Source organism: Phocoena phocoena, chromosome 17 (assembly GCF_963924675.1).
Source record: "Phocoena phocoena chromosome 17, mPhoPho1.1, whole genome shotgun sequence".
Classification (NCBI taxonomy): domain Eukaryota; kingdom Metazoa; phylum Chordata; class Mammalia; order Artiodactyla; family Phocoenidae; genus Phocoena; species Phocoena phocoena.
This window is the reverse complement of record NC_089235.1, coordinates 60699480-60711794: the sequence shown is the minus strand read 5'-3', so window position 1 is coordinate 60711794 and position 12315 is coordinate 60699480. Positions and strand designations below refer to the sequence as shown.

At 40.5% G+C, this 12315-nt stretch overlaps 1 protein-coding gene across 1 annotated transcript in view; it reads left to right on the top strand.

The window, feature by feature from the left end:
* Positions 1–11751, top strand: part of SAMD12 (sterile alpha motif domain containing 12) — a 405166-nt gene extending 393415 nt beyond the window's left edge. The window contains exon 5 of the mRNA XM_065895582.1: positions 11600–11751. Within this exon, the coding sequence (XP_065751654.1) occupies positions 11600–11622 (23 nt within the window). The 3' untranslated portion in view covers positions 11623–11751. The remainder of the gene's footprint in view (positions 1–11599) is intronic.
* The last annotated feature ends 564 nt before the right edge of the window (positions 11752–12315 follow it).

Sequence of the window (12315 nt, the reverse complement as noted above, 5' to 3'; positions counted from 1 at the left end):
GACTCGGCGTGCAAAAGGAGAAACCTAAGTATATCTTGTATATGCCTTAAAAAGTGGGCTTTTCTCTTTTTCTTGGAAAAGCTGCAGGATATGGAGAATTTTTTTGAACATACTTTTTCTAAAGAAGTGAATCTTAGAGAACATTTTTCTAGTGTAGAAGCTATTGGATTGGTCAACAGAGAGGCCCTTGAGATGAAAGTAAGATTAAATAGAAAGACAAAGTGGGGTATAGGTGAGCTTTAAAATAAGAAAGGAAAAGGAACTTGATGTATTCATTCAGTCGACAAACATGAAAGGTGCCATGCTTTGTAATTGAGTCAGGTGGGGTACAGAGCAGTGAGAGGAATTAGGAAACCATTCCTCAGAATACGATCTGCCCGCCGGTCTGACACTGTGGAGATGGAGGGGAATTTCAGCGGCAACTTGAATTAAACTTCAGGGTTTTCATGCCCTCTCGTGAGATTCATTGTCATTTGTGCCAGTGGACAGAGTTTTCTTCTGGAAGGCTCTGTGAGCCTTTAGAGTGGCTATTAGAATTTAATAACTTGAGAAGCTTGCCTCTGTCCAGTGCAGAGAATGGAATCACTGGGGTTACCTCTGACTTATAGGCTATACAAACGCATCCCTGCTGAGAGCATCTGGCCTGCGATACTTTCTCCCAGAAATGCATCATCTCGTATTCATGTGGTGCAAGGTGGCAGCCACTGTTGTCAGCAGGCTTCCAGTTCAAGTTGACCCTAAAGCTGGGTGAGGTTTTGCCATTTTCCAGGGGGAAATCATGCTCTGAGACTGAGGTCAACAGGTGTCTTGAATTATCACAGAGAAGTTATAGAGTTCAGATGCTTGCATACACTGAAATTCCTAAATCCATTCTCATTCGAGAATAGTACTATGGCCCCCAAAGAAATTCTGCCCTTACTTTAAGATAAACTGCTAACCTCATGCATGTGGGTTTATCATACGTTCATTCATTCATTCAACAAAGATTTCAAGAACCGCTTTGCTATTCTAGGCATTTTACCACACAAGTACAGAAAGAGAAGAATAAGCCATACTCTTTGCCTGAAGAAGCTTGGGGTTAGGGGCAGTGATGCTTAAAGAGTGGTCCTCAGACTAGCGACATGGGTGTCCCCTGCAAGCTTGTTAGAAATGCAAATTTACATGGTACAGATGAACCGGTTTGCAAGGCAGACACACATGTAGAGAACAAATGTACAGACACCAAAGGGGGAAAGCGGTGGAGCAGGGGGGAATGAATTGGGAGATTGGGATTGACATATATACACTAATGTGTATAAAATAGATAACTAATAAGAACCTACTGTATAAAAAAATAAAATTCAAAAAACAAACAAAATAAAGTAAAATGTTTAATTAATGTTAATTTCACCTCAATAAAAAACATTATAAAGCATTCTGAAAAAAAAAAAAAAAAGAAATGCAAATTTACAAACCCACTCCAGACCTACTGAATCAGATTCTTTCCATTGGAAAGAATGGAGCTCCAAAGCTGGGCTTTACCATGCTCTCCAGGGAATTTCCAAACACAGCAAAGTTGGAGGAGCGTTCGTCTATACTCAGACACATCGTCAGGTGATTCTAATACAGTACGTCAAGTACAATGAGACAGACGTGGAACTCTCCAAGCCTTGCAGCCCCCGAGGCAATGGGGAGCATCTTAGTAAACGCTCAGTGGAATAAATATTGCTTACCTCTTTCTTTGATTAATTGATGCATGAATCAGCCTATAGAAACTAAACAGTATTGGGATGATGGCCCCGGGGCTTTGAATGGGTTGGATGGCTTGCTTGGGTCTTGCCACTCCTGTCAGCCTCACTCTAAAACCCAGTATTTGGATCACTGCACTATATCATATCCAGGACTCTTGGTATTTTATTTCATGAAGTGAACAAAACTATAAAGCAAATTTCCCCCGCAGTCTGCACACTTTTCTCTGTCTGAAGGACAGATAACTACTATTTAAGTCCCGGGGAAAAGATGTAGGTGTGCCCACGTATTTGTGCCAAGCTGGCTTCGTGAGAATCACCGAGCCACTTGTTAAACACAGAGATTTCTAGACCTCCCCCGGACACTCTGAATCAGTGGAAGTGGAGAGAGGCTAGGCAAAATAAAAACTTTAAACTCCTTGAGATGAGTCTGGTGCAGTCAGTTTTGAGAACCTCAGACCGAAATGGCCAAGTTCTTAAAACTCTGGAATCCAGAGACTGAACCCACAGGAACCAGAGTTGATTTCTGAGAGGTTTTTGAGCCTCATGGTGTAAACTGTAGACTAGCGGTTTTATTTGTAGTAGAACAGGAAGGGGACGAATACAGTATCCGTGGGTGGTTTTTTTTTTCCCTAGGGCTGAGGAAAGGAGAGGGGCAGCTTGCACACAAGTGCATTCTTTCTGTCTCTCAGTGTGTGTGTGTGTGTGTGTGTGTGTGTGTGTGTGTGTGTGTATGTGTCCAGTTTCACTCATCTCACGAACCCACAAATCCCCTAGAGAGAGGCAGCCACCCAAGCCGATCAGGACAGCAAAACGAGCTCCAGAAAGACTCCACTTATAGTGTCAGAAGCCCATTGCATTCTAATTGAAACAATAAAATACAGGGCCGAGAGGGTGGGAGATGGAGGCCAAAGCCTTCCTACCCAACCTGGTTATAAATGATTGCCTGAAAATCTTCCCATGGGGCCTTGGGACCTCCTGTGTCTTCTTAGCACTTGTGGAATCAACAGGCCCCTGACATGTCATAACCAGATTGAGGGTCACAGCCTGGCCTGAAGGCTGCAGCCTGTCTAAGGTCCTTCATCTCCCCGAGCCTGACTTGCTTCACCTGTAGAGTGAGGCCACGGGATCTACGTCCTTGGGTTGCTGCAAAATGGACAGGCTCTGAGCGTGATGCTCAGCTCACAGCACTTGGGAGCTTATTGTTACGGCCATTGTGGTCTATAGACTGAGTTAGTTGTTTATGCGGAGAAACGGAACCAATAGGAGATATTGGTCTGCAATAGGAGATGTATCTATAGGTCTATCTATAGGTCTGTCTATCTAAGGAGAGATGATAGATAGATAGATAGATAGATAGATAGATAGATAGATAGATAGATAATTATAAGGAATGACTCACACAGTTTTGGAGGCTGAGAAGGCCAAAGATCTGTAGTCAGCAATCTGGAGACCCAGGAGAGCTATAGTATAGTTTATAGTATAAATTCCAGTTGAAGTCCAAGTCCGAGTCCAAAGGCAGGAGAAGACTGATGTCCCAACTCAAAGACAGGCATAGAGAGTGAATTCTCCCTTACTCAGCCTTTATTCTACTCAGGCCTTCAACTGACTGGATGGGGCCCACCCACATTAGGGAGGACAGCCTGCTTTACTCAGTCTACTGATTCAAATGTTCATCTCATCCAGAAACACCCTCCCCGACACACCCAGAAGAGTGTTCAATCAACTGTCTGGCCACTCCACGGCCCAGTCACATTGACACATAAAATCAGCCATCACTGAGTCGTTGTGGTTTCCAGTTTACTAGGGGTTATGAGACGTTACAGACTAGTTTGTATGTGTCATCTGTTTTATTGCCTTTAACCCAAGTCCTCTGCCACCCTGATACCCATCTTGCCTAAGATTCTGACTTCCATCTTCATGCAGTCAGGGGTAGCGTTGAGTTCTTAGTCACATTCAAAGCATCACCCACCCCCACCCCCTGCCCCTGCCAGACTGTCAAGAGGGCCGGTAGTGGCAGAAATGAAACCAGTGCAACTGAGAACACTGTGACTTCTCCCACCAAAGGGCTGGTTAGCAGAGTTGAGTTTTATCGCCACATAAATCCTCCTTTGTCCTTCGTTTGTCTCCTAACTTCTTCCATACATACTGATTAATTAATCGAGCATACCTGTTTAAATCATCCCATCTTGATTCGTATAATGGTATGCCTGTGAGGGTTCTAAAAGTTAGAAATGATTTAGTATTAGAGGTTTTGATTACATTGAATATAAAATCAAAATGAGCAAATGATGAAGAGAAGAGGGGAGTGAGGTTTGAAATTAGCCTTATTTCCTGTACACGCAAGAGGCACACTTAAGTTGGTCTTTATCTTGGCCTATTTTGGGAGTGATATATTTGGCTCACAACCAGGAATGGAAGATAAGCAAGGACCTCTACCCTCTAAACCAACCTCAGCATTATTGACATTTGAGCTGGTGAATTCTTTGAAGTGCGGGTCCGTCCTATGCATTCCAGGATGTTTAGCAGGGTCCCTGGCCTCTACCCACTAGGTGCCAGTAGTAGTACCCCCGAGCTGTGACAACCAGAAATGTCTCCTGACATTGCCAGATGGGGGCAAAATTGCACCCAGTTGAGAACCACTGCTCTAGACATAGGACAGCTTTTAGACTGTTAGATAGAAATGTACTAGCTTTCTCTAGGTCAAACTTCTTACTTAGGGCACTTTGTATATAGGTTCACGTCTGATGAGCATGCTTTTATACAAACACAGCTACTTGCTTTGTCTGCCACATTCCTGTTGGAGTTTAGGAACTTGCTTTCCTAACACGTTTCGTATTGAGTCAGGAAAGCACTCTGGTGAGGACAGGTCTGTGTTCCAGTCTCAGCTCTGGGCATTCCAGCAGGATGGCTGTGACAATTTAATGAACTTAGCCTCATGTTTTCCAGGTGTGTTATGAGGATAATGCAATTGAGGCCTCAAAGATGGCAGTCAGGACTGTGAGTGAGTGCCTGTAGAACCTTAGTTGGCCATCGTAGCTGCTCAATAAATGTTAGTTCTGCTTCTCATTGACTGTTATGTGGAGGTGACTGTGGGTCTCACTCCTTTGGAATGTGCATCTCACCCCTGCTATGAATTGTCACAGTGCGTTCAGGCCTACCCTGAAGTCCTCAACCACAAGTCACGTGAAAGACACTTTCAGACAGAAGATTTGGCCCTTCTGTTGGAATGGAAGACACTAAACAACCCTCTTAAGAGATGAGGTCTTCTTTCTTCTCTTAACCCCTGAGGGGCGGGGCTGCCTTCACACACTATCTTTTCTTCTTTCCCAAACACACCCTTGCGACTGGAGTGAGGGGAGGTGGCACTGGACACGCTCAGTCCCAGGTCTGTTCTTGAATCCTCTACCAAGCTGGCCTTTGCCTCCCGGGCCAGCTTCTTCCTGCCTTTGAAGGGTCTGGTGTGAACTCTTCTTATCATGGAACTGTCTGTTGGCGTCTACACTAATCTGGGTGAGAGTGGAAGCCAGCGTGCCTTGGCTGTGGCCTTGGCAGGCAAGAGGAGTGTTATCCATCACTGGAGGGGGCAAAGGCTTGGCCTCGGGACTGTGTTGTTTCTGCTTCCTGGCCCCAGCTGTGGCATTAGTACATTGACCTCTTTGTATCTCTAGTTTCTCTAGGGAATTTTGGGACGTTTGGGCAGTAATAAAAATAAGAAGCCATCACTTAGCAGGTATTGACTATCAGCCAGACACCGTGCAAAGTGTTTTTTCTATGAGCCTATTTCATCATTACAGCAACCAAGTGAGGTGGGGATTATTATTGCCATTTTAAAGGTGAAGATGTTGAGGTCTGAAGAAATTCATGTTTTCAACAACATGTAGCTGGTAAGTGGTGAGCCTCGGATATCAACCAAGTCCCCCTGATTCCAGAACCCACAATCTTTAATCACTGGACCCTAATGTTGCCCTACTCATCCTGGACCCTGATGCTGTTAGACTAAAGAGGTGATTGGTTCCCAGAATGCCTAAACTAGTAATGTTGAAAAAAGATTTGAGAAAGAGCTTGTTTCTTTTTTTTTTTTACTGTTAGCTGCAAATCCATACATGGCCAGTTCCAGGATGCACATGTCCCTTGAGTAGTCCTTAGATGCAGAGAAAGAAACAGGAGCAGTCCTCTCTCTATACGCAGACCTGACTACAGGATTAAATCTCAACTAAAATTGGGTCTTAAATTAAGCCCTGAAAAAGAGAAAAATCTCTCCTTCTTCAGCATCCCTGCTTTCTTCATTATTTCACAACTATTTACTAAGCACTTTGCATTAGGAAGACATACAGCGATAAGACATGGTACTACCCTCAAAAAATTTGGGAGGAGAGATGGATACATTAAAATAAAGTGTTCATGGTGGGTTTGGTGGTAAACATTTATGATGCCTTGCTGGCATCCAAGGGTAAGCTGTCAGCTGTTTCGAGAGAGAGAGAAGGCTTCATAAAGAATGTGATGCTTGAAGTAATCTTGAAAAACAGAGGAGTAGGTGTTCACTAGTGTTCCAGGATGTACAAAGAAGGCATCCTAGGCAGGAGGAAAGGTTGAGCAAAGACTGCAAATAACCTAGTACATATGAGAAGGTAGAGGGAGTCTGGGATGGTGAAGCCCAGAGGATGGAACCCAAAAATTGTGCCATCTCAAAAATCACACTTTTCCCTCTTTAAAGGGCCAGAGCCATCTACCATTTACCACAAACCCATGACCAACATAATACCTAACAGTGAACGCCTGAAAGACTTCCTGCTAAATTCAGCAGCAAGAAAAGAATGCCCACTCTCGCCACTTCTATTTAACATAATGTTGGAAATCATAGGCACAGCAGTCAGACAAGAAAGAAAGAAAGAAGGAAGGAAGGAAAGGAAGAAGGGAGGAAGGAAAGAAGGAAAGAAAGAAAAGGCATCCAGATTGTAAGGGAAGAGGTTAAACTCTCACTATTTGCAGATGACTTGATACTCTAAACAGAGAACCCTAAAGTCTCCACACAAAAACTATTAGAACTAATAAATGATTTCAGCAAGGTATTGGGATACTAGATTAATATACAAAAATGCTGCATTTCTATACACTAATAATGAAATACCAGAGAAAGTAAAAACTAATCCCATTTAAAATCACATCAAAAAGAATAAAATACCTAGGAATAAACTTAACCAAGGAGGCAAAAGACCTATATGGTGAAAACTATAAAATATTGATGAAGGAAATCATAGGCGATACAAAGAAGAAGAAAGATATCCATGCTCTTGGATTAGAAGAATTAATATTGTTAAAATGGCCATACTACCCAAAGGAATCTATAAATTTAATGCAAATTCTATCAAAACACCCCATTTTTCACAGAACTAGAACAAATAATCCTAAAATTTATATGGAACCACAAAAGACCTAGAATTGCTAAAGCAATCCTGACAAAAAAGAACAAAGCTGGAAGTATAACCCTTTCAGGCTTCAGTATACAGGCTTGTTGTATACTACAGAGCTACAGTGATCAAAGCAGCATGGCATTGACACAAAAACATAGATCAACAGAACAGAATAGAGAGCCCAAAAATAAACCCATGCTTATACAGTCAATTAATCTTCAACAGAGGAGGCAAGAATATACAATAGAGAAAAGAGAGTCTCTTTAACAAGTGGTGTTAGGAAAGCTGGACAGCTACGTGTAAAAAAATGAAATTAGAACATTCCCTCACACCATATACAAAAATAAACTCAAACTAAGTTAAAGACCTAAATGTAAGACATGACACCATAAAACTCCTAGAAGAGGACATAGGTGAAAGATTCTTTGACATAAATCGTAGCAATATTTTCTTAGATCAGTCTCCCAAGGCAAAAGAAATAAAAGCAGAAGTAAACAAATGGGAGCTTGTCAAACTTAAAAGCTTTTGCACAGCAAAGGAAACCATCAACGAAACCAAAAGACAATCTACGGAATGGCAGAAAATATTTGCAAATGATGCAACCAACAGGGGTTAATATCCAAAATATACAAACAGCTCATACAACTCAATATCAAAAAAAACAATCAAAAAATGGATAGAAGGACTAAATAAACATTTCTCTAAAGAATTCATACAGATGGCCAACAGGCACATGAAAAGATGCTCAACATTGCTAATTATTGGAGAAATGCAAAACTACAATGAAGTATCACATTTGTCAGAATGGCTATCATCAAAATATCTATAAATACTAAATGCTGGAGAGGATGTGGAGAAAAGGGAACCCTCTTACACTGTGGGTGGAAATGTAAATTGGTGCAGCCACTATGGGAAAGAACATGGAGGTTCCTTTAAAAAAAATTAAAAGAGGTCTACCATATGATCCAGCAATCCCACTCCTGGGTATATATATATCCAGAAAAAAAGAAAACTCTAATTCAAAAAGATACATACACCCCAATGTTCATAGCAGCACTATTTATAATAGCCAAGACTTGGAAGCAACCCAAGTACCCGTCAACAGACAGTTGGTTTAAGAAGATGTGGTATATATGTACAATGTAATATTACTCAGCCATAAAAAAGAATGAAATATTGCCATTTGCAGCAACATGGATGGACCCAGAGAATATAATGTTTAGTGAAATAAGACAAAGACAAATACTATATGATATCACTTATATGTGAAATCTAAGAAATAATACAAATGAGTGTATATACAAAACAAACAGATTCACAGACGTAGGAAACAAATTTATGGTTACTGGAGGGGAGAGAACTGGGGGGAAGGGACAAGTCAGGAGTATGGAATTAACAGATACAAACTACTGTACATAAAATAAGGAAGCAATGAGGATTTACTATATAGAGCCAGGGTATTATACTCAATATTTTGTAGTAACCTATAATGGAATATAATCTGTAAAAAAAAAAAAAACGGAATCACTATGCTGTACACCTGAAATTAACACAGTATTGTAAATCAACTAGACCTCAATTCTAAAAACAAAACAAAACTATAAAGAGCCACAGCCATCTAATACCAACCGCCATTTTACATTTGACCTCATGTAGCTTTTACATACCTGAAGGTTTGATTCCTGTTACACATAACAAAAATCTCTAACCGAGCGATAATGGCAGAGCCATCGCTGTACACGTGACAGAAAGACAATGGTCCAAGCCTTATACTAGGCACATCCCTGCACATACAACCTGAGTAAACAGGGGCCTCTTGTTCCCACATAAAGCCCAACTCAACCTGGTGACGCATTCAAAGGAAACATAAATAACTGCAAAAGCATCGAGGAGCAATGAATACTGATTCCGTGGAAAGATGGGTCAAGGTAGTATTATGCCATCCGCACTCTTCTCTTTGGCCATCCCTCTTCCTAAGGGCCCAACACATGTGGCAGCCATCACCCCAAATCTCCTATGTCACTCTACAAACCCCCAGGTTGTCTCTCTGTGGCCTCTACTCCTGTGTGTATTCAAGTCTTGTAGGAGTATCTCTGTTCTTTCTAATATCTCCATCTTTCTAATATAAATTAATTTAGCCACCAGTTTTTTTCCCTGCCCACTAGAGCCCTTTGTTGTGCTGATTGGGCTTGTGGATAACCACGGAATCCTAGTTAGAAGATAGGAGAATGGGAAATACTCTGAATACTTGATATATTTATCCCTGTTACTCCTATATGTCACTAGAATGGGACAGACCTAGGTCTGAGTACAGATTTGACCTTCACTAGCAGTGTGACCTTGGGCAAATAATACTCCTGGGCCTCAATTTCCTCATCCACAAAATGGGGATATTCTACCTATCCCAAGAACCATACTGGGGAGCCACAGGTGAAAGATCTTTAAGGTCTAATAGGCTCAGCTCATGTCCATGGCTATAAATCTTACTGTATGCTAAAGTTAGACACATCTGCTTTCCATCAGCCTTAGAGGCTTATGTGGAAGACATGGTTATTTGGAGAAATAGCAGCTGTGATAAACCTAGTTATCAACTCCTGACTCAGGATCCAAAGTAGAGTAATTAATTTGTGTTTACTCTTTATTATCATTATTCACTTTTCAAATTTACTTTTTAAATTTAGGTTATTCTTAATAATTCTTTTCACACATTTTCCAGAGCTGATTTTAGCAAAGTCTGGGTAATAGTATACGGTATCAGATTCCTAGAAATCTGTTATTCCAGCTGTACTTCGCTTTTACAGGTCGGCTTGGATAAAAGATTTTTACTTGTGTCAGTTTCTAAGCCCCTTTAATAATACTGGACTGTTACTTCTTAATGAAATTATAAATATTTATTTTCTTAGTAGTATTAGTGAATGAAAATAACTGTGGATGCTTTAGTTAGTCAATGTTTATGGGTCAAAGCTGCACCCTGTGACCCTAACTTTTGTTGTTCTTGTGTAAAACATTATGACAACCATAATAAAAATCCTAAAGCCTTCACCTTTCCCTTACATTTCTTTTCTATACATATGTGTAAGTTTTGTATTGTAGTATATCATAACTGTTCACCATGTTGCTACATAATCATCACAATTATTACTTTAATGGCCATGTAATCATCCATCTTGTTAATGCACCATAATTTACTTAACCTAAGTTCTCAACACTAGGAAACTGGTTGTCTTCTAATTTTTCCACTAAGATAAATAACCTCTGGGTTGCATATTTGTGCATATAGCTTCTTTCATTTTTTTAGAATATTTCTTTAGGATGCACTCCAAGAATGGGAACACTGAGTCAATGAATGTGAATTTTTAATAGTTTTTAAATAAACAGACATTATTTTTCCAGTTTACAATGCTATCAGCAATATATTAGTATTCTACTTTCATTACAACCTTATCAGTAGTATATATTATTGTATATTGAATGCACTTAAATAGCACCTTACTTTTGTTTTTGTATTATCTCAAAAATAGTAAGTTTAATGAAACATTTGCTTATAAATTGTGCATTCTCTCGTGTTTTAAAAAGCCAGTTTTAAAACCTAGGTAAGTTTTTTGTTTTTGTTTTTTAACATCAAGAACTCTTGCTTGCTCTCCATTGCCCAATAGTTCTGTGTATTAAATAAAGCTCATCTTGATAATCTTTCTGAGCAAAATATTCAATTGTGCTCTTTTATTAACTAATTAATGAGGACCTGTGTATAAGGATCTGTAGGGAATACTGAGATAAAATAAAAGGAAATTAGAAAATAAAGTTGGAAAAATTAGACAAATATATCTGTACCAGTATTCCCAAGGTCAGAAGCAGGGTTGCCATTCAAGTAGTTCAATCTGCTCAGATTTTAATGACTTTCTCTACTTAGTCGCTAACCTGCTCAGCCAACCTGACTTTTCAACTAGCAAACTCAGGACCTCCACCCATACTGCTTCCAATATGTTTTTCTACGTTTTATCCTGGGAAAGCTTCTTAATGAAGAATGAAACCACCCACTATACCCTCACCCCAAAATGATTCCACACCATTCCCAGTCTGATCTTGTTCCAGATCAAGTAAATGCACAAAACCCCATAATGTATGACATGGTTTCCCAAACCACAGCCCCGTCATAGGGCTGAATGCGAGTTCCAGGGATCCAGTTTTCCCCTTCCTTTCGTGCAACTTCTCCTATCCCTGTGATGGATATCTTCCACGCTCTGCAAAAAAAAAAAAAAAAAAAAAAAAAAGGAAGGACTTTCCAAGAATACAAGCCACCATAAGTTCATCTTGAAGTTGAGTCACCGTTACCTCCAATAGCGCCTTCTCTTTGACCTAAGGATGTTAAGGTTTGTTTGAATCGGATTATTGCTACATACCAGTATATGGAAATATACAGAAATAGCTCATCATGTTTTCTTCTTTTTCCTCTTGCAGCCTCAACTGAGGGTTCTCCATAAACGCGGTTAGCCTTCCAAGCTGCTGTCCTGCCAGTCGATATGAACGTGGCCTGTTCCTCACAGAAAGACTAACTCATGGCACTGCCAGAAGATATCCTTGGAGCATTGACAGATTAACCAGATTAACTGAAAAACCACCCATTCAGTCAAGATCATGGGCTTCGGAAAATCTTAGTTTGCTATGGATTTTTAAATGAGGTGCATAATATACAGTGCCAACTTGCTCCAAGTGGTCATTGGCAGACCATTAGCTGGAAAACTGCTTCCAGTTTTCATCACTGTGCATAACTCAAGCTCCCTTTGGGGAGCTGTCTGTGCCCTTCACTAGAAGTCCCGTTTTAGCATGGCAACTACTGGATTATTTTATTATGTGTGCAGACAGCATGATGTGTTAGAAAAAAAATTACAGCAGTTCTGCAATCTCAGTGGAAGTGTTCACAGTATTATGCCCGGGTAGGAATGTAAACATGTCTCGATTGTGTTAGTTATGACACCTAAAGGTATTCTGTCCAACTCTTAAGCACTTTACATGAGAACCCCCTATACCGAAACGAATCAGCACGTTCCGTACATGTGAGAAAACAAGTCTTTTCTTCTTTCTTATAAATCTTGTCCTATTCCTGGCTCAGACTGTCCCGAGACGAGGCTCCATTCCTAGCATATACTCTGTCGTTTGTGGTAGACTGGTAAATA